Source organism: Lepus europaeus, chromosome 5, assembly GCF_033115175.1.
Source record: "Lepus europaeus isolate LE1 chromosome 5, mLepTim1.pri, whole genome shotgun sequence".
In the NCBI taxonomy this organism is placed as follows: domain Eukaryota; kingdom Metazoa; phylum Chordata; class Mammalia; order Lagomorpha; family Leporidae; genus Lepus; species Lepus europaeus.
This window is the reverse complement of record NC_084831.1, coordinates 157,993,495-158,019,848: the sequence shown is the minus strand read 5'-3', so window position 1 is coordinate 158,019,848 and position 26,354 is coordinate 157,993,495. Positions and strand designations below refer to the sequence as shown.

Here is a 26,354-nt window from a genome sequence, read left to right as displayed (position 1 = left end):
CTGTTTCACTGGGTCCCTTCTGATGTAGTTGTGAATGCTTTCTGCACCGATAAAACGCTTAAGGAGTAGAGGAGAAATGCATTTCATCAAATAACCACCTACCTCCCAAGACAATAGTGGAACACACAAGCATGGGGAAATGTTCCTTTTTGACAAGGTAGTCAGCTGACCTCCCACAGAGTAAGTCAGGTCTGTTAACATCTCTCTGTGACCAGAAGGAAGAATTCATTTTTGTCACTGCTTTTCCAGATCTTACTTGGTGGACTTGCACGTGTTATTACTGACACTTTCACTACAACAGACCGACCTGCTACAAACACACACAAAAAAAGAGAAGAAAATGAAACCTGCAAGCACCTAACTCATGTACACTCTTTCTACCTAAGATCGTACCAGTCTTAGATCCTAGCACATCTCTTCCTGTCACAGGGCACACGTTAACTTCTGTGCCTCCTGCTCTGAGAACATTTCATAGGCACTGACAGCAGTGTCGGTACACAAATACGGGAGAGGGGCTGTATGGATCGCTGCACCTATGCTTGCGCATTATCCATTAGATGATGTGTTTGCCTTCCCTAGAAGACAGGGAGTTGCTCAAAGGTCAAGGGTGAATGCTAACTTTCTTAAGTCTATGTGCGTGGTTTATGGCACAAGAAACGCTCTCCATGTCAGATGAGCTGAGCTCGTTGTAGGGGAAGCAGCAAGGATAAATGTCATGTTCCTCATTCTCTTTAGCTGCAAATCACTCTGGAATTTCATTTTTCCTCTCTGCCCACTTCGAATCCAAAATGGCCAGTGAGAAACAAGGTCAAAGTAGTCACCCCAGTTAAAGTCAGGAATGAGGACAGGGGCGAATAACCTAAAAACAACGGAAAAGGCTAAAGCTGAGGTTTGAACACCTAAGTATCTGAGTGAATTAGAAAAAGTCCCCTTCCTCAAAGCAATGAACTTGACGCTGGTGCACATGGCTTGGCACGTGACTAACAGGCTGAATTTCAATACCACTCTCACCTGGTTCCCTGGTACAGGACGCAGGCTGCACAAATTAGCAGTAGTTCTGAAAAGGATTTGGTCCAACTTATTTTTCCTTGCAGTCAGCCTTAACCTGAGAACTCCTAGAGGTTCCTAAAATATCTCCATTATTATTTAAAGCTTTTCTTGGGTCCTATTTTGTTCTTGTTTGGGTCTAAAGGTCACAATGATTTGAAGCAGACAATATGTCAGAAATGAGATTTGAAATGTCACATCTTCAAGTCATGTCACTTGTCCCTCAACAAACCTTTCAGTGCCCTGGCAGCTTCAAACCCTGCTTCCTACTTGTTGATGACCCTCAACAGGTTTTTCAACCTACCAGATCAGAGGCACATTCTTCCAAACCTAAGCTGATTCAGAGTTGAAATCAAGATAAAAGCTTTCAAAGTCCCAAAGAACAGTGTTCAGCTCTGTGTCTGTTTGCCAGGAACAACATCACCAACTGCTATCATGCCAAGAGGAATTTTCATGCTTACTTCCTATTGGCTTCTGGTCAACCTGCTTTCATTCTGATTGGCCACATTCACAATCCCCACCCCCAGTCCAGAAGAAGCCAAGTGATCTGGTTCCAGGGAAGCTTGTATGTCTCAATGCCCAAACTGGGTCTACACCCACAACTGTTTTAACTGATTTCTTCTGCATGACATAATAGTTGAAATAATAAGATATTAAGCATGTAGACAAAATCTCCTTCTGTCTAGTTTATCTACATACACTGTCTTTTTCTTATGCCATTCCTATTAGGTTCAGCCATTCAACATGGACCTGTCTCCTCTCTTTTTCATTCAACTTTTTCCATTTCCTTTTTCTACCTCTCCTTCCTTTTCGGTGTTTCTCACACCCATCTTCCTCCAACTCCTCTTAGCCTTTGACTTCTTGTCTTTAATTTGAAAACAAATGCATCCCAAATTCTGGGATGCCTCAAATCTAATCACTACAAACAAATATAGCATAAATGCTAAAAATGATCATTAATCATCAATTTATATGTTACTTTTCAAAGAAATTATTACTGACCATGAAATGCCACTCTCTCACTCCTGTGTCTCAGTAATCAAGGTGGCTGCACATCCTCTTCCCAGGGCATCCAGGAGCACATCACAGCAGCAAGATTACAAATTCTGTCAGTCTTCTCCATCACTGTGGATTAAGGAATCTCTAACAAATGGAAGCCCCAATTTCTATTTCAGACTAAACAGAGTTTCAAGCAACAGCTATACATCTTCCACAGACTGTAACCATGACCTTTCGTGCCATATACCACACCTCAAAATTTTCTTTCCAATTTTCTTTTTTGTACAGATGGGTACGGTTCTTTTAAGTCCCTGAACCTAGCACTGCCATAAATTTCAAGAATCATGCAAAAACCAAAACAGTTGTCTCATTTGAAGGCTCTCCTGAAGGATCCATTCCTTACTCTTTCCTACTGCTTTTCCTTAATTCAACACCAATTATCAACTTCATTATCCTTGTTCTCATTTTCATCTTGAAATTGTATTGATTGTAACCCTGACTTCTCTCTACATTGTTTTTGACTCTTTCCTCAGCTACACTGCCTCAACATTTTGAGTAATGCCCTTCCAGCTTCTACATAGTTCCTAACCTACTGATCCAATTGGCTCACCTAATCCTAACATGTAAGACTCCTGTGGCCTTAACTTAAGTTTCAAAATTCAGAATCCCCACAGCATTTAGAAAAGTTCTCACACTCAGGAAAACTCAGCCAGAATTCAGAGTCCTCTAGTCTACATATGGTTCTGAAAGCTAGAGATGGCACATAACTAAAATGGAGACATGACCAAATTCCCATATATTACAACCTTTACCATACAGTTTTAAAAAGGCAAAAAAGAATTTACATTTCACCATTTTTGATAGAATCAGCTGAAATAGACTTTAGTAGCTCTGGGGAGTTGAGGGAGGTTTCCCCAGTGTATTCCTTCCAATCCACATCTTCTGATAAAACTTCACTATTTGGCTGAGATAGGCATATAACATAGATAGGTGATACTAGTTTCCTATCCTCTTTATGCTCTGATTGGTACAAAGGTGGGCATGGGACTCAGGATCAATCACATGGTTCCTTGAGTTGACATATTCCATTATTTCAAGAGGGCTGTTCTACTTCAATTTGTAGCTAGCCATGAAGACTACTGTCTAGTGCAGCTAGAGGTCAACTCTCCAGCTGCTTGGAAAAAGTCTACCTAAAGTCAGAAAGCTCTGTGAGGCCCTACCTTATATATTTCTAAGGTCTTAAAAAATGACCTTACAGCCTCTCCCAGAATTTTATCTTTTCCTGCAAGCCATTTCTCAATTTTAAAACATTTGCCAATCTAGAGAGGCTAGGAATGAGAAGCAATTTTATTTTCAAACCCAGTTAAGTACTGGTTCCTTTACATCTCTTTTTCCTCCAGAAATGTTTTATTTAAGGAATACAAACTTCATGCATTTCATAATTACAACTTTAGGAACATAGTGATTCTTACCACTGTACCCACCCTCCCACCACACTCCCACCCCTTCCTCCTCCCTCTCCTATTCCCATTCTTATTTTTCGCTAAGATTTATTTTCAATTAACTTTATATACATATGATTAACTATACACTAAGAAAAGAGTTCAACTAAAGGTACAAAAAAAAACCTGTTTCTAACAGTTGAGACAAGGGCTGTTCAAAATTGTTGCATCTCAGAGTGTCACTTCTATGGATTACCTTTTAGGTGCTCTATAGATCAGGGAGAATATGTGGTATTTGTCCTTTTGCTACCAGCTTATTTCACTAAGTATGATGTTTTCCAGTTTCATCCTTTTTGTTGTAAATGACAGGATTTCATTTCTTTTAAGTGCTGTGTAGTATTCCATGGTATACATATTCCATAGTTTGTTTATTCAATCTTGAGTTTACAGGCATTTGTGTCGATGCCGTGTCTCAGCTACTGTGAGTTGAGCTGCAATAAATAGAATCAGCATTCTTGCAGATGCTGGTTTCTTCTGGTTAGGTAAATTCCCAGAAGTGGGATGGCTGGGTCATATTGTAGGTCTGTATTCAGATTTCTGAGGTATCTCCATACTGTCTTCCACAGTGGCTGTGCCAGTTTACATTCCCACAAACGGTGGATTAAGGTACCTTTTTGTCAACATCCTAGCCAGCATTAGTTGTATGTTCATTTCTATATGAAAGCAATTCTAACGGGGGGGGGGGTGAGGTGAAACCTCATCGTGGTTTTGATTTGCATTTCCCTGGTGGATAGTGATCCTGAACATTTTCTGAAGTGTCTGTTGGCCATTTAGATTTCCTCTTTTGAAAAATGCCTGTTTAAGTCCTTTGCCCATTTCTTAACTGGGTTGTTTTGTTGTTGTTGAGTTTCTTGATCTCTTTATATATCTTGATTATTAATCCTTTTTCAGTTGCATAGTTTGCAAATAATTTCTCCCATTCTGTCAGTTGCCTCTTCACTTTTCTGAGTATTTTTTTTTTTTGCAGTGTAGAAGTTTCTCAATTGGATGCAATTCCATTTGTCAATTTTGGCTTTGATTGCCTATGCCACTGGGGTATTTTCCAAGAACTCTTTGCCTATGCCAATTTGCCTGCACAATTGCCTATGCAATTTCCCCAATGTTCTCTAAAAATTTGATGGTATTTGGTCATAGATTTAGGTCTTTAATCTATTTTGAGTGGATTTTTGTGTACAGTGTAAGGTAGGGGTCTAGTTTAATACTTCTGCATGTGGAGATACAGTTTTCACAGCACCATTTGTTGAAGAGACTGTCCTTGCTCCAGGAATTGATTTTAGCTCTTTTGCCAAAGATAAGTTGGTTGTAGATGCATGGATTGATTTCTGGCATTTCTATTCTGTCCCATCATTCTATCCAACTGTTTTTGTGCCAGTGCCAAGCTGTTCTGATTATAACTGCCCTGTAGCATGTCTTGAGTCCAGTATTGTGATGCTTCTGGCTTTGTTTTGTTGAAGGACATTGCTTTAGCTATTCAGGGTCACCTGTGTTTCCATATGAATTTCAGCATCATTTTTTTGAAGATACATTTTTTTTGAAAGGCAGAGTTAGAGAGGCAGAGAAAGAGAGAGGGATCTTCCATCTGCTGACTCATTCCCCAAATGGCTACAACCAGGCTGCAATCTGAAACCAGGAGCCTGAAGCTTCCTCCATGTCTTCTATGCAGGTTTAGGGGCCCACTGGCTTGGGCCATGCTCCACTGCTTTCCCAGGCCATACAGAGAGTTGGATCACAAGATGAGCAACTGAGACACGTACCAGTGCCCATATAGGATGTCAGCACAAGAGGCAGTCTTACTCACTATGCCACAGCACCAGGCCCTCCGCATCATTTTTTCTGTATCTGAGAACAATGTCCTTGGTATTTTGATTGGTATTACAATGAATCTGTAAATTGCTTTTGTTAGTATGGACATTTGGATGACATTGATTCATCCAATCCATGAACATGGAAGATTTTTCCATTTTTTGGGTCTTCTTCTGTTTCTTTCTTTAATATTTAGTAATCCTAATTGTAGAGATCTTTGACTTCCTTGGTTAAGTTTATCCCAAGGTATTTGATTTTTTTGTAGCTATTGTGAATGGGATTGATCTTAAAAGTTCTTTCTCAGCCATGGCATTGTCTGTGTATACAAAGGCTGTTGATTTTTGTGCGCTGATTTTATATCCTGCTATTTTACCAAACTCTCCTATGAGTTCGAGTAATCTCTTAGTGGAGTCTTTTGGGTCCCTATACTATATATATATATAGTATATATATATAGTATATATATATATATATATATATAGTATATATATAGTATATAGTATATATATCATCTGCAAATAGGGATAGTTTGACTTCATCTTAATGATTTGAATTCCTTTTGATTTATTTTTCTTGCCTGATGGCTCTGGCTAAAACTTCCAGGACTATATTGAATAGCAATGGTGAGAGTGGGCATGCTTCCAACTTTTCCCCATTCAATAGGATGCTGGCTGATGGTTTGTCATAAATTGCCTCATGTTGAGGAATGTTCCTTCTAAACCCAATGTGCTTAGAGTTTACATCATGAAAGGGTGTTGTATTTTATCAAATGTTCTCTCTGCACCTACTGAGATAATCATATGATTTTTGTTCTTCAGCTTGTTAATGTGATGTATCACATTAATTGATCTGCAAATGTTGAACCATCCCTGATACCAGGGATAAATCCCACTTGGTCCTGGTGAATGATCTTTCTGATGTGTTGCTGGACTCAATAGGCCAGAATTTTGTTGAGGATTTTTGCATCTATGTTCATCAGGGAAATTGTTCTGTAGTTCTCTTTCTCTTTGTGTCTTTTTCAGGTTTAGGAATTAAGGTGATGCAGGCTTCATAGAAGGAGTTTGGGGAGGATTCACTCCCTTTCAATTGTTTTGAATAGTCTGAGAAGAATTGGAATTAGTTCTTCTTTAAATGTCTGGTAGAATTCAGCAGTGAAGTCATTCAGTCCTTGGATTTTCTTCGCTGGCAGAGTTTTTATTAAAGATTCATATAATCCCTCGAAATCATGTTCGCAGGTTGAAATGTTCATTTTTAGTACATATCTTCCCCTCTCACATTTTGGTAGAAGAAGCAAGGCAGCATTTGAACACTGCAACTGGAAGTATCCTTAGCAAGACCATTAAGTTAATTTCTTAAACAACAGTATGGCCAAATTTATCACCAACTCACAACAGGGCTTTTTCTCCAATTTCCAATAACATGTCCCCTCTTTCCTTTAAACTCCCACCAAGAGCCTGCTAGAGGCCCTTAGAGCTTCTACTATGTTCTAATTGAAAGTCTGTAGGCTCTCATTCTCACTCTTCTCTAGACCTTTCTGGCTTCTGCCTACCATTCTGTCCCAAACTCAAGGCCACATACTTTAGGTATGAGTCTCACTTCTGGATTTCAAAATATGTATGTTATAAGTTGCTGTATGGCAAACAAACACAAAACCAAGTAGCTTAAAACAGTAACAATCCTTTATTTTACTTACACATCTGCAATTTTGCAGAGCTCAGGAAAGAAGGTTTACCTGCACCCCATGTGGCATCAGATGGGTGACTTGACTGGGAGAGATCCATTTTTAAGATGGTCTACTTATATGGCATGGAGCTCAGCTAGGGCAATGGGCTAAGGCCTCAGTTTGTTCCATGTGGGTTTCTCCATGGGCTGGTTTCCAAGAGTGGGTAGCTCAACAGGACTAAGCAGAAGTTCCATCACCTTTTGTGATCTAACTTTGGAAATAACATGGAATCACTTGCAGTATAGTCACAAGCCCATCTAGATTCAAGAAGCAAAAACAGAGATCCACCTCTCTGTGTGAGGCAAGTCCTGAGCACATTGTAAGGAAAGCATGTGGGATGGGAGATAAAAATTATATTGAATGCTGGGATAACAGTCAGTCCTTTACAATGTGGGGCATAATGTGAACCTAAATAGCAGTTTTCCTGCTTTAGCTTAATCTGGAGCAGTAGTTCTTAAAGTTTTGTTGGTAGACCAGTTCTAATTCAAGACTAAAGTTCCATTATACATAGCAAAATGAGAAAAAAAAATAAAAGTCCATAATAAAGCTTAATGTTTCCAATTAAAAGACTACAGCCATACATTGAGATTACATCTCCCCCTTCTTTTCTGGTGCTAAAGCATCTTTTTAAAAGATTTGTATATTTATGTATTTATTTGAAAGGCACAGTGACAGAGACAGAGAAACAGAGAAATCTTCCGTCTGCTGTATACTCCTCACATTATGATAGTAGTTGGGGCTGGGCCAGACCAAAGCCAGAGCCTGGAACTCCATACAAGTCTCCCACATGTGTGGCAGACTCAAGTACATTAACCATCATCTGTTGTCTTCCCAGGCACACTAGCAGGAAGCTGGATCAGAAGTGGAGTACCCAGAACTCAAACTGGTACTCTAATATGGGATTCAGGAGTTCCAAGTGGTGTCTCAACACACTTCACCACAATGTCTCTCCCTAAAATGTCTTTTATTAAACTATAATGATAGTAGTTACTTAGCACATCAATTCAATCATCTCCCTTTTCTTTATGCTTCTCTGATCAATCAATTACAAAAGTCTAAAGAACCACTGTCTACAAGTTATCATAACATGGAGTCTAGGTTTTGACTGACTATATATTAAATACTGTGGAGGCATTCTTAATCTACTACTATATACTTTTAAATAGTAACTACTCTTGGATGTTCAGAAAAAGTCATGCAGCTACCTCTTAACTCTCCTCTGAATATACCTATAATTCAATGCAACAAAAGGTAAAAAGAAGTAGTATGTCTCTCAAAACACCCTAAAGTTATAGATCCATAGATATAAATAAATGTAAGGATCCTCATCAAAGGAATCTTTAAAGTGAGAGCCAGGAATGCCTTAATAATTGTGAGGTTCACATGCCTGAAAAGTCAACGTGGCACTCAATATGAAGGCTTAGGAAACAGAAGGTCAGAAGAGAAACTAGACACGGAGTCCTAATGTTGGTTGTGTGTGCAGCAGTTCTGCTGGAAGAACTGGAGTTGAAATGGTGCACTGGCACAAGCAAGATATGCAGGAAGTCATTTTTATAAAGGTGAATGAGTCCTGTAAGTGAATGAAAAGTTACTGAGTTCTATGACTATGATAGTACTAAAAGAGAGTCACTCAACTATAATTTACTAACTTAACATCTTACAGACGCTTGGAATACAGGGAAGAGTAAGAAAAATTCCCTATCTACAAAATGCTCATAATTATTATGTAATGACCAACATGTGAGCAATTAAATAGAATGCAATATGAGGCTATTAGCACTATGAATGCCCCAAAGAAGAAAGGCTTAGTTCTTTGTAATATTGAAGATATGGAAGGTCATGGAGTAGAGAATTAAAGATTGCTTCACCAAGGGTCAGGACTGAATTTTGAGAAGTTCCCACAGCTGTGGACAAGATGAAGTGGAGTAACTGGTGAAGGAGTGAGAGAAGCTGTGTATATGAAAGTAGAAGAATCAGGACTGGTATAAAGGTGTGCCAATACAAGGAGTTTTAAAAATATACTATTAGCAACTGTATCGAAGGCTTTCAAAATGTCAGGATAAGGGTTCAGAGATAAAGAAAGAGAAGGAGGTTTATTTTGTACTAAAGGTCTCCAAAAATGCCTTGGTCTTATTTAGGAATCTTTGAAATACAATCAGGGAATCGCTCCCTAAGCAACAAGAACACACACCTGTAAAGTAATGTGCTCAAGACCAAGACTCATGAACAACAAACGGCACCTGGTCTTTTCCTAAATCACTGCAGTGCTGAAGAGCAGTGGACTTCTCATAACAAACTGAAGAGCATGGCAAACCCAGTTGTTCTTGGGACGACTCCAAAAACACCCACCAGATCCACCAGAGAAGGGGATGAGAGTTAACTGCCCTATTCCTTTGCTTTAATACATTTGGAAGCAGAATTCCTATTCATTAAAACGATTTCAAGACTTAAAAATCTGGGAGACGGGGTTATATCAAAACCCGCAGTGGAGAAAATGTCAACGGACAAGGAATGACTGCATTGCTTGCTTCTTTTCTCTGCCTCCCTCTAATGACAACCCCACTTTCAGGCTAGCACAAAGAAGGGACAGTCATAAGAACAAGGAGTAATATTTTAAAATCTAACATTTTCTTTTCTATAAAACTTCTCCAAAAAGTACAGCACAATAGTAGGTTCAGGGATTTGATGAACTAAACTTGATAAAAGGGCTTTTCAAATCACCAATATGAAATAAACTAAGACATTTTAAAACAAGGAAAGATAAAACGGGACAGAAGCATAGAAAGTATGGAGTCCAGATATCTGTCTGTCTATCTATCTATATGTAGTGAGACCCACAGAATAGGGGAAATCTTCTAAATGTAAAACTATACAGATTTGTGCTTGTTAAAGTTACAAAGAAGTCAAAGATAAACAAGGGTTTTACTCAGAGACTGTATCCCACCTTAAAGGTGACTTTGGACATAAAAAGTAGTAGTTATAACCAGAGGACCCTGAGCCAAACAAAATTTAATATACCCTTACTTCAGAATGTAATTCCATAGATTTTCTTTTGAGATACAACAATTTTTTTTCCCCTGGGACTACATATATGTGTCTTTTTAAAATAAACTTCATTGGTTGAATGGAATGTCCTGCCTCAATAATACAGAAAATTATTAGATTCTCTAGGTAGTTTTCAAAGTCTCCATAAAGATCTTTATGAGTGACTTTTTACTAAACTGCTCTCCTCTAGGAGTACATGGAACTCACAGCGGTTGTGCTTAGAGGAAAAGCAAGTCCGGAGTCTGGATTTAAGCATGCTGAACAAAACAGAGGTAACTGAATTTTGTACCCGTACATTTTTATAAAACCCCACATCTATTGTCTTGCTTTCTACTGGCATGAAAAGGTTTATTTTTACAGATACTAAAAGAAAATGTGGCCTTGTACAAAATGAATGCTCAATAGAAGGTATAATCTTGACTTTTCTTCTGACCCAGGCTTAGGTTACAGATTTGGCACTTTTCACTTGACCTGAAAGGAAGCAGATTTTAAAGTTACATTTAATTAGCTTGCAATATGAAACAAAACAAATTCCACTGTTTAAAACAATGGAGATGGAATAAATCAGTATGTTCCAGTCTGAAACAGTCACTAATTAAACCCTGGTGTTGTTGATCTATCCGTTCTGATATTCCCTACACTTTCTCTCTCTCTCTCTTTTTTTTAAGAACGCTTTTATTTATGAATACAAATTTCATAGGTACAACCTTAGGAATATAGTGGTTATTCCCCCCATAACTGCCCTCCCACCCCCACTGCTGTTCCGCCTCCATCTCCCTCTCCCATTCCATTCTTCATTAAGATTCATTTTTAAATAACTTTATATACAAAAGACCAACTCTATACTAAGATTTCAACAATTTTCACACACACACACCCCCACACACACAGAGTATAAAGTACTGTTTGAGAACAAGTTTTACAGTTAATTCTCATAGTACAACAGAGGTCCCACATGGGCAGTAAGTGCACAGTGACTCCTATTGTTGATTTAACAATTGACACTCTTAATTAGGATGTCAGTAATCACCCGAGGCTCTTGCCATGAGCTGTCAAGGCTATGGAAGCCTCCTGAGTTCACCAACTCTGATCTTATTTAGACAAGGCCATAGTCAAAGTGGAAGTTCTCTCCTCCCTGCAGAGAAAGGTACCTCCTTTGATGGCCCCTTATTTCCACTGGGGTCTCACTCCCAGAGATCCTTCATGTAGGACATTTTTGCCACAGTGTCTTGGCTTTCCATGCCTGAAATGCTCTCAAGAGCTTTTGAGTCAGATCTGAATGCCTGAAGGGATGATTCTGAGTGCCGTTTAGGGCGTTTGCCATGCTATGCGTCTGCTGAGCGCACTGCTTCCCATGTTGGAACATTCTCTCCTTTTTTAATTCTACCTATGTTATTACATGACACTTGATCTTATTTATATGATCCCTTTGACACTTAACCCCATCTATATTATCATTTACACCCTTCACATAATCACTTTAACATGTAAGATGGCATTAGTAACCCAGCTTAATGGAATTTGGGAGTCCCATGGCAAGTTTTTAGCTTTACCCTTAGGGCTAAGTCTGTGGGAATGTGTGCAGAACTGTACAGCTCCTCCCTCTCATATTACCACTCTTATTTTTTTTTTTTACTGGGATCTATTTTCAACTGACTTTATATGCCTATGATTAATTCCATGTTAAGTAAAGAGTTCAACCAATGATATTAAGTAGAAAAATAAAAATAATTTTAAAATAAAATAAGATAATAAATTATTCCTTGACAGTCAAGACAAGGGCTGTTCAAGTCATTGCTTCTCTCAGGCTCTATTTCATTTCTACGGGTTACCTTTTAGGTGCTCTGTTAGTTATCACAGATCAGGGAGAACATATGGTATTTGTCCCTTTGGAACTGGCTTATTTCACTAAGTATGATGTTTCCCAGATTCATCCATTTTGTTGCAAATGACCACATTTCATTTTTTTTTACCACTGTGCAATATTCCATAGAGTGCATATCCTATAATTCCTTTATCCAGTCTTCCACTGACAAACATTAAGATTGATTCCATGTCTTAGCTATTGTGAATTGAGCTGCAATAAACATGGGTGTTTACTGATTTCACTTCCCTTGGGTAAATTCGGAGCAGTGATAGGACTGGGTTGCATGGTAGGACTATATTCAGCTTTCTGAGGTATCTCTAAACGGTCTTCCATAGTGGTTGTACCAGTTTCCATTCTCACCAACAGTGGATTAGGTACCTTTTTCTCCACATCCTCGCCAGCATTTGCTGTTTGTTGATTTCTGCATGAAAGCCAATCTGGGGCCAGCACTCCAGCGCAGTGGGTTAACACCCTGGCCTGAAGCACCAGCATCCCATGTGGGCACCGGTTCGAGAGCCAGCTGCTCCACTTCCAATCCAGCTCTCTTCTGTGAACTGGGAAAGCAGCAGAAGATGGTCCAAGTCCTTGGGCCCCTGCACCCACATGGGAGACCCAGAAGTAGCTCCTAGCTCCTGGCTTCTGGCTTCGGATCGGCGCAGCTCTGGTTGTTGTGGCCAACTGGGGAGTGAACCATCAGATGGAATCAGATGGAAGACCTCTCTCTCTCTCTCTCTCTCTCTCTCTCTCTCTCTCTGTGTGTGTGTGTGTAACTCTGACTTTCGAATAAATAAATAAATCTTAAAAAAAAAAAAAAGAAAGCCAATCTAACTGGAGTGAGGTGAAACCTCTTTGTGGTTTTGATTTGCATTTCTCTGATGGCTAGTGATCCTGAGCATTTTTCATGTGGCTGTTGGCCATTTGGATTTCCTCTTTTGAGAAATGTCTGGTAAAGTCCTTTGCCCATTTCTTGACTAGGTTGTTTGCTTTGTTGTGGTTGAGCTTTTTGATTACTTTATATATTCTTGTTATTAATCCTTTATCAGTTGCATTGTTTGCAAATAATTTCTCCCAATCTGTCCGTTGCTCTTTTCTTTCCTGTTTCTTTTGCAGTACAGAAGCTTCTCAATTTGATGTAATCCCATTTGTTAATTTTGCCTTTGATTGCCTTTGCCTCTTGGATCTTTTCCAAGAACACTTTGCCTGTGCCAGTGTCTTGCAGGGTTTCCCCAATGCTCTGTATTAATTTGATGGTATCAAGTTGTAGCTTTAGGTCTTTCATCCATTTTGAATGGATTTTTGTGTAAGGTGTAAGGTAGGGTCCTGCTTCATCAAGGGTTCTGCTTCATACTTCTGCATGTGGAAATCCAGTTTTTCCAGCACCATTTGTTGAAGAGACTGTCCTTGCTCCAGGGAACAGTTTTAGCTCCTTGGTTGAATATAAGTTGGTTGTAGATGCTTGGATTGGTTTCTGGCATTTCTATTCTGTTCCATTGGTCTATCCATCTGTTTTTGTACCAGTACCAGGCTGTTTTGATTATAAATGCCTCTCAGTACATCTTGAAATCTGGTAATGTGATGCCTCCGGCTTTGTTTTTGTTGTATAAGATTGCTTTAGCTATTCAAGGTCTCCTGTGTTTCCAAGTGAATTTCAGCATCATTTCTTCTGAATCTGAGAATGTCTTTGGTATTCTGATTGGTATCACACTGAATCTGTAAATTATTTTTGGAAGAATGGACATTTTGATGATATTGATTCATCCAATCCATGAACATGGAAGATTTTTCCATTTTTTGGGTCTTCTTCTGTTTCTTTCTTTAATATTTAGTAATCCTAATTGTAGAGATCTTTGACTTCCTTGGTTAAGTTTATCCCAAGGTATTTGATTTTTTTGTAGCTATTGTGAATGGGATTGATCTTAAAAGTTCTTTCTCAGCCATGGCATTGTCTGTGTATACAAAGGCTGTTGATTTTTATGCGCTGATTTTATATCCTGCTATTTTACCAAACTCTCCTATGAGTTCGAGTAATCTCTTAGTGGAGTCTTTTGGGTCCCTATATATAGAATCATTTCATCTGCAAAAAGGGATAGTTTGACTTCATCTTTATTGATTTGAATTCCTTTTGATTTCTTTTTCTTGCCTGATGGCTCTGGCTAAAACTTCCAGGACTATATTGAATAGCAATGGTGAGAATGGGCTCTGGATCTCAGTGGGAATGCTTCCAACTTTTCCCCATTCAATAGGATGCTGGCTGATGGTTTGTCATAAATTGCCTCGTGTTGAGGAATGTTCCTTCTAAACCCAATGTGCTTAGAGTTTACATCATGAAAGGGTGTTGTATTTTATCAAATGTTCTCTCTGCACCTACTGAGATAATCATATGATTTTTGTTCTTCAGCTTGTTAATGTGATGTATCACATTAATTGATCTGCAAATGTTGAACCATCCCTGATACCAGGGATAAATCCCACTTGGTCCTGGTGAATGATCTTTCTGATGTGTTGCTGGACTCAATAGGCCAGAATTTTGTTGAGGATTTTTGCATCTATGTTCAACAGGGAAATTGTTCTGTAGTTCTCTTTCTCTGTTGTGTCTTTTTCAGGTTTAGGAATTAAGGTGATGCAGGCTTCATAGAAGGAGTTTGGGGAGGATTCACTCCCTTTCAATTGTTTTGAATAGTCTGAGAAGAATTGGAATTAGTTCTTCTTTAAATGTCTGGTAGAATTCAGTAGTGAAGCCATCTGGTCCTGGGCTTTTCTTTGTTGGGAGGGTCTTTATTACTGATTCAATTTCTGTCTTGGTTATGGGTCTGTTTAGGTTTTCTGTGTCTTCATGACTCAGTTTAGGTAGGTTGTACATGTCCAGGAATCTATCTATTGCTTCTAGGTTTCCTAGTTTGTTGGCATATAGCTCTTTGTAGTAATTTCTCATGAATCTTTTTATTTCTGTGGTGTCTGTTGTTACATTTCGTTTTTCATCTTTAATTTTCTTGATTTGGGTCTTCTCTCTCATTTTCTGGTTAAGTAGGCCAGTGGTGTGTCAATTTTGCTTATTTTTTCAAAACCCAGGTCTTCATTTTGCTGATCTTTTTTGTATTTTTTTTTGTTTGTTTCAATTTTCTGTATTTCTTCTCTAATTTTAATTGTTTCTTTTCTCCTACTAGTTTTGGTTTTGGTTTGCTGTTGTTTTTCCAGATCCTTGAGGTGAATAGAGAGCTCATTTCTTTGATTGCCTTTCCGGTTTCTTGCTGTAGGCACCTATTGCTATAAACTTTCCTCTTAACAGTGCTTTTGCTGTATCCCACAAATTTTGGTATGTTGTACTATTATCTTCATTTACTTCCAGAAATTTTTGATTTTTCTTTTGATTTCTTCTGTGACCCACTGTTCATTCAGGAGGATGTTGTTCATTCTCCATGTGTTTGCATATTATGTAGAGATTCTTGAGTTGTTGATTTCCAGCTTCATTGCATTGTGGTCCGAGAAGATGCATGGTATGATTTTGATTTTTCTGAACTTGCTGAGATTTGTTTTACGGCCTAGCATGTGGTCAATCCTAGAGAAAGTTCCATGTAGCAGAGAGAAAAATGTGTATTCTTGTTGCTATAGGGTGGAAGGATCTGTAGATATCTCCTAGGTCTATTAGGACTAAGGTGTCAATAAACTCTGCTGTTTCCTTGTTGTTTTCCTTGTTAATTACAGTTTTACAATTGTGTGAAAATATTGAAGATCGGGCCGGCACTGTGGCTCAATAGGCTAATCCTCCGCCTTGTGGCGCCAGCACACCGGGTTCTAGTCCCGGTCAGGGAACCAGCTTCTGTACCGGTTGCCCCTCTTCCAGGCCAGCTCTCTGCTGTGGCCCAGGAGTGCAGTGGAGGATGGCCCAAGTGCTTGGGCCCTGCACCCCATGGGAGACCAGGAGAAGCACCTGGCTCCTGGCTTTGGATCAGCGCGGTGCGCCGGCCGCAGTGGCCATTGGAAGGTGAACCAACACAAAAGGAAGACCTTTCTCTCTGTCTCTCTCTTTTCTCACTGTCCACTCTGCCTGTCAAAAATTTTTTTAAAAAATTTTAAAAAAGACTGAAGATCACTGAATTGTACCCTTTAAAAATGGGGGGAATTGAGGTTTTGCAAGATGGCAGGTTAGGGATCAACATTCTGAGCTGGGCTAGCAAAATAAAGGGGGAAAAGTGTCGGAAGTACACTCTCAGGGGAGAACTGGATAGTACTTGCACTGGAAATCCCACAAGAGGAAGAGGAATGCATGGACGTGTGTGGAGGGTGTGGATGTGTGTGGAGGGTGCAGATGCACAGCATGAACACGAACAACTGCAGAATGTGAGAGCCAGAGTGGGAGGTGGCACAGTGGCCGCTTGGAGACGGAGGTGAGACCAGACTGCAGCAACCCATGGTGATACAGCTGGAGGGAGAGCGTGACAGTCTGGACTGGAGCCCTGGGGGCTAGTGGTTGCTAGCGGTTGCCCAGGGACCCAGTGGAAGTAGAGGGGGCATGTGTATCTGTCCCCAAATTCCCCACAACAGCACCCACTGCCAGGCTGAAGAAGGGCAGGCACCACTTTGGATTCTGCAGCTTCGGAAGCCTTGGTGTGCACACACAGCAACTGGCTGAGACAGGACACGTTCTCAGCAGTACTGACAGCAGTGGCAGGGAGAGAACATTTGGCCAGGCACATCTCTGTGGCTTAGCAGGTAAAGCCACCGCCTGCAGTACCAGCATCCCATATGGGCACCTGTTTGGGAACACACTACTGCGCTTCCAATCCAGCTCTCTGCTGTGGCCTGGAAAAGCAGTGGAAGATGGCCCAAGTGCTTGGGCCCTTGCACCCATGTGGGAGACCCAGAATAAGCTGGCTCCTGGCATCAGATTGGCTCAGCTCCAGCCATGGCAGCCATCAGGGGAGTGAAAGACTGGATGGAAGACTCTCTCTCTCTCTCTCTCTCTCTCTCTCTCTCTCTCTCTCTCCCTCTGTCTCTCTGTAACTCTTAACTCTTTCATATAAATAAATAAATATTTTTTAAAAATTTGGCCAGTGGCTCTTGTGTACATGTGTGATCCAGAGATTACAGAGGAGGGAAAAATGTGCAGTCCCCACTGCCTTTGAGCCTGGCTGGGAGGTGGCTGGGTGCCCACATAGAACTGTAAGGTACCCCAGTCTCCAAAGATCAAGACACCTAGGCGGGGCCGGCGCCATGGCTCACTTGGCTAGTCCTCCGCCTGCAGTGCCAGCATCCCATATGGGCACCGGATTCTAGTCCTGGCTGCTCCTCTTCCAGTTCAGCTCTCTGCTGTGGCCTAGGAAGGCAGTGGAGGATGGCCCAAGTGCTTGAGCCCCTGCACCCGCATGGGGGACCAGGAGGAAGCACCTGGCTCCTGGCTTCAGATTGGTACAGCGCTGGCCATAGCAGCCATTTGGGGGATGAACCAACAGAAGGAAGACCTTTCTTTCTTTCTCTCTCTCTCTCTCTCTCTCTCTCTCTCACTGTCTAACTCTGTCAAAAAAATAAAATAAAATAAAGACACGTAGGCAGAGCTGGCTCGAGGAACATCTGCCTCTCTGCTGACTAGACACACTGGCAGGGAAAAGCCAAACCTCTGCACACAGCAACTGTGAGAGCCTTGTGTGCTGAGACCATAGGGACTCAGTGGTTATGTGAGAAGGTGCAAGGTGTGGCTGGGGCTCAGAGCTGCAAGGTAACTGCAGCAGAAACTACTCACAGTGAGGATACACGGATCATGTGTATGATTTTTATGGTGGCACTGATGACTGTTGAACACAGTGGGGGCTAACACCCAGGCATTACTCAGCTTAGAAGAGAGGAGGTGAGGGGGTGATCACACCAACAGAGGTGATCATTCCCCTACTTCTGAAAACAACAGGAGACTTACCATGCTCAACACGAGAGTTATCCTGGGTACTTGCCCCTTCCTACAGCACTGAGCAGGGCCACACCTCCCACACCTCTTGGTATTCACTGAAAGTGCAGACATTCCACTAACCCACAGAAGCATAGCTCAAAGATAAAAGCCATCAAAGAAAAAAAAAACAACAATCAGATCCACAAATGCCTAAAAACAAATTGAAGAGGCCGGCGCCATGGCTTAACAGGCTAATCCTCCGCCTTGCGGTGCCGGCACACCGGATTCTAGTCCCAGTTGGGACGCCAGATTCTGTCCCGGTTGCCCCTCTTCCAGGCCAGCTCTCTGCTCTGGCCCAGGATGCAGTGGAGGATGGCCCAAGTGCTTGGGCCCTGCACCCGCATGGGAGACCAGGAGAAGCACCTGGCTCCTGGCTTCGGATCAGCACAAAGCGCTGGCCACAGGGACCATTGGAGGGTGAACCAACAGCAAAAAGGAAGACCTTTCTCTCTGTCTCTCTCTCTCTCACTATCCACTCTGCCTGTCAAAAAAAAAAAATTGAAGAAACAAGAATAAGGAAGACACCATGACCCCCACTAAAGAACACAGCATTTCAGTATTAGAAATCCTTTCAAAGGATCTCCAATTAGACTCACAGATAACTCCCAGTCAGAAATACTACAGGCTAGGAGAGAATGGTGAGATAATAGTCCAAGACTTAAGGGAAAAAAAAAAACTGTCAATCCAGAATCTTGTACCCTGCAGACTCTCATTTATAAATGAAGGTGGAATAAAGACCTTGCGTAACAAACAGAAATTGAATTGGTCACCACTTGCCCAGCCTTATAAAAGATGTTTAAGGATGTGCCACATACAGAAATACAGAAACATGGTCATCACTATGAAAGAAGGTAAAGACAGAAAATCTCCAGTACAAGTACAAAGGAAATCCAAAGTAAAAAACAGGAATATTTATGGAAAAATGCAGGGCAAAGTCATTACTTATCAATAGTCACCTTGAATGTAAATGGCCTCAACTCTCCAGTTAAAAGACACAGACTGGCTAAATGGACTAAAAAACAAAACCCATCTATTTTCTGCCTAAAAGAAACACATCTCACCAAGAAAGATACATGCAGACTGAAATTGCAAGGATGGAAGAAGATAGTCCATGCTAACAGAAAGCAAAAAAATGGCAGGTGTTGTCATTCTAATATCAGATAAAATAGGCTTTAACACAAAAACTGTTAAAAAAGACAAAGAAGAGCACTATGTAAAGATTAAGGTTTCAGTTCAGCATGAAGATGTGACTAAAATAAAAGTACATGCACCCAATTACAGAGTGTCTGGCTATTTAAAAGAAATGTTAATGTATCTAAAGAAAGACATAGACTCCAACACAATAGTAATGGGGCTTTTTTTTTTTTTTGACAGATAGACAGTGAGAGAGAGACAGAGAGAAAGGTCTTCCTTCCATTGGTTCACGCCCCAAATGGCCACTACGGCCTGAGCTACACCGATCCGAAGCCAGGAGCCGGGTGCTTCCTCCCGGTCTCCCATGCGGGTGCAGGGTCCAAGCACTTGAGTCATCCTCCACTGCCTTCCCAGGCCACAGCAGAGAGCTGGACTGGAAGAGGACCAACTGGGACTAGAACCCAGCACCCATATGGGATGCCAATACCACAGGTGGAGGATTAACCAAGTGAGCCACAGTGTCGGCCGTAACAGAGCTTTAACACCCCACTTTCAGCAATGGACAGAACAACTAGACAAAAAATCAACAAAGCAACAACAGAGCTAATCAACACATCAAATGGATCTAACTGATCTCTACAGAACTTTTCACCCCACAGTTGCTAGGCCATAAAGCAAGTATCAGCAAAATCATATCATGCATCTTCTCTGACCATAATGGAATGAAGCTGGAAATCAACAACTCAGGAATCTCTGGAATATATGAAAACACGTGGAGACTGAAAAACATATCCTAAATGAATAATGTGCCATGGAAGAAATCAAAAGAGAAATAAAAAAATTTCTGGAAATGAATGAAGATGACAATACATCATGTCAAAACTCATGGGATACAGCAAAAGCAGTGTTAAGAGGGAAGTTTAGAGCAATCAGTGCCTACCTGAAGAAACTGGAAAGGTAGCAAATAAATGAGCTATCAATGCATCTCAAGACCTAAGAAACAACAACAAACCAAACCAAAATTAGCAGGAGGAAAGAAATGATTAAAATTAGAGAAGAAATAAACAAAATTGAAACCAAAAGAACAATACAAATGATCACTGATATGAAGAGCTGGTTTTCTGGAAAAAAAATTGATAGAACATTGGCCCAAGTAACCAAAAAAGAAGGAGAAGACCCAAATCAATAAAATAAGAGATAAAAAAGGAAATGTACAACAGATATTACAGAAATAAAAAGAAACATCAGGAATTACTACAGAGCTATATGGCAACAAATTGGGAAATCTAGAAATGGATAGATTCCTAGACACAGACAATCTATCAAAATTGAGTAATGAAGACATACAAAACCTAAACAGACCAAAATCAAGATGGTAATTGAATCAGTAATAAAGACCCTCCAAATAAAGAAAAGCCCAGGACTGGATGGCTTCACTGATGTATTCTACCAGACATTTAAAGAAGAACTAATTCCAATTCTTCTCAAACTATTCTAAACAATTGAAAGGGAGGAAATGCTCCTAAACTCCTTCTATGACACCTGCATCACTTAATTCCTAAACCAGAAAAAAAAATACAACAGAGAAAGAGAACTATGCACCAATATTCCTGAAGAACCCAGATGCAAAAATCCTTAACAGAATATTAGTTAATTGACTCCAATAAAACATCAGAAACATCATTCACCCAGATCCAGTGGGATTTATCCCTGATATGCAGGGAAGGTTCAACATTTGCAAATCAATAAATGTGATAGATCACAAAACAAATCATATGGTTACCTTAATAGATGCAGAAAAACATTTGATAAAATACAACATCCTTTCATGATGAAAACATTAAGCAAATTGGGTTTAGAAGAAACATTTTTCAATATAATCAAGGCAATTTATGACAAACCCATGGCCAGCATCCTTCTGAATGCCCACTCTCACCATTGCTATTTAATATGGCCCTGGAAGTTTCAGTCAAAGCCATCAGGAAAAAAAAGAAATCAAAGGGATATGAATTGGGAAGGAGTAAATAAAACTATCCCTATTTGTAGATAGCATGATCCTATATATAAGACATTCAAAAGACTCCAAGTGGCAGGATATAGAGTCAACACAGAAAAATCAATACTATACACAGACAATGCCACAGCTGAGAAAGCACCTTGAGGATCAGTCCCATTCACAATAGCTACAGAAAAAATCAAGGAGCCAGCACCGTGGCATCGCGGGTGGAGCCACCACCTGCAGTGCCGACATCCCATAGGGGTGCCGGTTTGAGTCCCAGCTTCTCCACTTCCAATCCAGCTCTCTGATTTGGCCTAGGAAAGCAATTAAAGATGGCCCAAATCCTTGGGCCCCTGCACCCACATGGGAGACCCCAAAGAGACTCCTGGCTCCAGATCAGCTCAGCTCTGGCCATTACAGCCAACTGAAGAGTGAACCAGCAGATGGAAGACCTCTCTCTCTCTCGGCCTCTCCTTCACTCTCTGTGTAACTGGCTTTCAAATAAATAAATAAATCTTTTTTTAAAAAGCATTAAATACCTTGGAATAAATTTAACCAAGAATTCCAAGGATCTCTATGATGAAAATTACAAAACACTAACGAAAGAAATAGAAGAAGACATTAAAAAAATGAAAAATCTTCCATGTTCACGGATTGGAAGAATCAATATCATCAAAATATCCATACCACCAAAAACAAGATACAGATTCAATGTGATCCCAATCAAAATACCAATGACATTCTTTACAGATCTAGAAAAAATAATGTTAAAATTCATATGGACCACACAAAGGGCCCTGAGTAGCTAAAGCAATCTTATACAACAAAACATAGACACAGTCATCACAATATCCGATTTCAAGACATACTACTGTGCAGTTATAATCAAAACAGTCTGGTACTGGCACAAAAACAGACTTGTAGACCAACAGAACAGAACAGAAACTCCAGAAATCAATCCATGCATCCACAACCAACTTATCTTTGACAAAGAAGCTAAAATCAATCCCTGGAGCAAGGACAGTCTCCACATTCAGAAGTATGAAACTAGACCCCTACCTTACACCTTACATAAAAATCTACTCCAAACAGATCAAAGACCTAAATCTACAACCCAATACCAGAGAACATGGGGGAAACTCTGCAAAAGAAACACTCAGCAAAGTGAAGAGGCAACTTACAGAATGGGAGAAAATATTTGCAAACTGTAAAACTGATAAAGGGTTAACATCCAGAATCTATAAAGAACTCACCAAACTCAACAACAACAAAACAAACAATACAATTAAGAAGCAAAGGACTTGAACAGGTGTTTTTCAAGAGAGGAAATTCAAATAGCCAACAGACATTTGAGAAAATGCTTAGGATCACTAGCCATCAGGGAAATGCAAATCAAAACCACAAAGAGGTTTCACCTCACTCCAGCTGAATGGCTCACAATACAGAAATCAACAAACAACAAATGTTGGTGGGACTGCAGACTGTTGCAACCATTGTGGAAGGCAGTATGGAGATACCTCAGAAATCTGAACATAGACCTACCGTATGATCCTGCCAGCCCATGTCTGGGAATTTACCCAAATAAAAATAAATCAGCATCTGAAAGAGTTACCTGTACCTCCATGTTCACTGCAGCATAACTCACAACAGCTAAGATATGCAGTCAACCCAGATGTCCACCAGCTGTTGACTGGATAGAGAAATTATGGTATCTATGCGCTCTGGAGTACTACTCAGGAAGGAAGGAGGGAGAGAGGAATCCTCCGTTTTGCAACAAGATGGATGCAACTGGAAAGCATTACACTTAGTGCAATAAGCCAGTCCCCAAAACACAGATATCAGAAGTTTTCCCTGATCCAACAGCGTACCTGAAATGTAATGAATCAGAGTGAAATGGACATTTTGAGATTCCATGACTGTTTACAGCCCTGTCTCTTCTGTTCTGGAACAGTGCTGTTGTTGGTTTTTTTCTTTATACTATTTGTTGAACGCTTTTACTTTATGTAGGGTTAACTATACAATCATTAAGTAAACTGAAAATAGATCTTTGTAAAAATTAAGAGTGGAAATTTAAGAGGGAGGATTAAGACAGGTTACAGCATGGGTGGGAGGGAGGTGGGGGGAATTATCACTACATTCCTAAATCTAATGTAAAAGAATTTTAAAATACATAAGTAAATAAAGATTAAATAAAATGGGGGAAATTAATGATATGAGAATTATGTGTTTATAATGCTATTACTTAAAAATATTTGCATGCCTGCCACCAATATTCTGGTATGTGAACCTCCTCAATCTCAGGATGGTATTCCCACAATCGGATTTCCCCCAAATTTAATTTATACTACTGAATATGCTTTTTCAACTTCTGCCACCCTATCTCCAGAAAGGCATAATAATTGTATAAACTGTAATGACTGATCATAATAATACTAAGATTAGTATTAGGTATTCTCTACAGAAGGAATTCAGTTATTATTAGTAGCTATCATTAATTCTAAAACTAACAATGAAACCAGGGAGCTATATCATGAGTTAACAAGGTTAATGACTACTTAACGAGGTTGTTACAGGATCTCAAAAATAACAACACTGAACCTGATTTTCATTTTTTCTGACATTCAAATCACTTTTTTTTTTCATCCAATACTTACGGGGTGTAGCCATTTTTGTGAGGATAGGAGTCACAATATCTTCTAACTGTTGTCTCTGTTCAAAGAGCTCATTAATAGAAGTGTCCGTGTGGGTTTCCAGCCACTCATTTTTTGCACGGCATGCATTAAGGATGGTGTTCTAGGGGCAGAAATCAACAGTTTACTTCCCACTTATTTATTAAAAAATAAAACTCCATAGTGTATCTAATTCTGTGATGATGGAAATATATATATACTTCTATCTGTATTGTCCAATTCCTTAGCCATTGTATATACAGCTATTTTTTTTTTTTTTTTGGACAGGCAGAGTTAGACAGTGAGAGAGAGAGAGAGAGACAGAGAGAAAGGTCTTCCTTCCATTGGCTCGCCTCCCAAATGGCCACTGCAGCTGGTGCGCTGAGCCAATCCGAAGGCAGGAGCCAGGTGCTTCCTCCTGGTCTCCTACGTGGGTGCAGGGCCCAAGCACTTGGGCCATCCTCCACTGCACTCCCGGGCCACAGCAGAGAGCTGGACTCGGGATAGAACCGGCACCCCATCCAGGACTAGAACCCGGGGTGTCGGCGTCGCAGGCGGAGGATTAGCCTAGTGAGCCACGGCGCCGGCCATATATATAGCTTTTAAGTATTAGAATATGGATAGTATGACTAAGAAACTCAATTTTTAATTTTATCGAATTTTAAATAATTCTACTTTAAATAGCCACATGTGACTGTGGTTATGGCATCAGACAGCACAGCTGTAACATGAGAATACTAAAACTCACCACCAAGAGTCATAAAGCCTTAGGCCAGTCTACACTCTCTCCTAATATTTATTTTCACTGATCCCTGTGACAAAGAGAAGTGCTTGAAAGGCTGGAAAAGAATTGGATGGTGTGAACTCTGTGTAACTAAGTAAATAAAGCTGGGGCTGGCACTGTGGCAGAGAAGGTTAAGCCTCCACCTGCAGCACCAGTATCCCATATGAGCACTGGTTCAAGACCCGGCTGCTCCCACCGAAGATCTTCAGTTTGTATTGTAAAACCATCTCATTGCATATATGTGGCAAATTTCAGAGGTCAGATTTAAGATGTTTATTGTACTGTGGTTTGTAGTAATAAAGAGAAATTAAGAGATTTATATTATGCCCTAATCTACCCTATTAACTAATAAGCAGTAGTAAGTGAAGAATATAGCAGGAAGTGTGTAAAATATATTATTAAGAAGGAAAAATTTTTAAATCAAAAATTTAAAAATTAAGATTAAAGAATAACATTATAGTATGACCCCATTTTTATTATTTTGAAAAACTCTCTTGGAGCTGGCGTTTTGGTGCAACTCGTTGTGCCACCACCTGTGACACTGGCATCCCATGTGAGCACCAGTTCAACTTCCATCTGCTCCACTTGCAGTCCAGATCCCTGCTTATGCACTTGAGAAAGCGGGGGACGATGGCCCAATTACTTGGGCCTCTGCCATCCATGTAGGAGACCTGGATGGAGTTCCAGGCTCCGGGTGGCCATCTGGGGAGTGACTCCGCAGATGGAAGATTCTCTCTCTCTCTCTCTCTCCCCCTGTATCTTCCTCTCTCTGTAACTCTACTTTTCAAATAAATCAATAAACTTCAAAAAAGCCTTTCTTATAATATCTCCTAGTATATGAATACACACTTATGATTATATTAGTGAAGGAAAATTCTTTGTAAACTGGACACAAAATTGTTACTAGAACCACAAGAATGGGAAAGGAAAAAGCATTAAGTTTACTATAAATGTTTCAATGTTTCCTAATTATTACTATGTGTACATAGTATTTCCTAGTTCAAGCAACCAGACTGTTTTAAATTGAAGTTAAAAACTTTTCTAGTAACCAAAGTGCTTTTTATTTATGCCAGGAAAATTTTGTTTTGCAGATCTAATGGCTCCAATAGCTATTCTAATTTTTTTTTTTTTTGACAGGCAGAGTGGACAGTGAGAGAGAGAGACAGAGAGAAAGGTCTTCCTTTTGCTGTTGGTTCACCCTCCAATGGCCGCCGTGGTTGGCGCGTGCGGCTGGCGCACCGCGCTGATCCGATGGCAGGAGCCAGGGGCTTATCCTGGTCTCCCATGGGGTGCAGGGCCCAAGCACTTGGGCCATCCTCCACTGCACTCCCGGGCCACAGCAGAGAGCTGACCTGGAAGAGGGGCAACCGGGACAGAATCCGGTGCCCCGACCAGGACTAGAACCCGGTGTGCCAGCGCCGCAAGGCGGAGGATTAGCCTAGTGAGCCGCGGCGCCGGCCTTCCAATAGCTATTCTAAAAGAATTTTGCCTATATTTTGTTTCACAAGAGATACTGGAGTATTTTATAAGATATAGGTGCTATATGTAACTGATCAAGTTCTTGGACTTAATGATATCTTTTTTAGCAATACCTAATTCTTTTCATCTACTTTATGAGCCACAGAAAATTCACAGAGTATCCTGTATAAAAATGCAAGAAACATTTAAAACCAAAACATTTGTGACAACTTAAGCATATTTTTAAAATGTACATTCTAAGCATCAAACTAGTCCATAGGCTAGAAATTATAGTTGTGATAAGCTAGACTTAACAATAATTATCTTTACATTTGTTTCTTGTTTCTCATTATGTAAAATTTGATAATTAAAATTAGGCAAAGTAT

At 40.2% G+C, this 26,354-nt stretch overlaps 2 protein-coding genes across 5 annotated transcripts in view; both read right to left on the bottom strand.

The window, feature by feature from the left end:
• The window catches only part of SLC9C2 (solute carrier family 9 member C2 (putative)), an 80,290-nt gene extending 80,061 nt beyond the window's left edge, over positions 1-229 (bottom strand). Inside the window, exon 1 of the mRNA XM_062193842.1 lies at positions 103-229. Within this exon, the coding sequence (XP_062049826.1) occupies positions 103-229 (127 nt within the window). The remainder of the gene's footprint in view (positions 1-102) is intronic.
• A 6,787-nt stretch (positions 230-7,016) lies between these two features.
• The window catches only part of ANKRD45 (ankyrin repeat domain 45), an 85,146-nt gene continuing 65,808 nt past the window's right edge, over positions 7,017-26,354 (bottom strand). For all 4 annotated transcript variants that reach the window (XM_062193011.1, XM_062193009.1, XM_062193010.1 and 1 more), the window contains 2 exons: positions 23,712-23,850; positions 7,017-10,590 (listed from right to left, as the gene is read on the bottom strand). In XM_062193011.1, the coding sequence (XP_062048995.1) occupies positions 10,559-10,590; positions 23,712-23,850 (171 nt within the window). In that variant the 3' untranslated portion in view covers positions 7,017-10,558. The remainder of the gene's footprint in view (positions 10,591-23,711; positions 23,851-26,354) is intronic.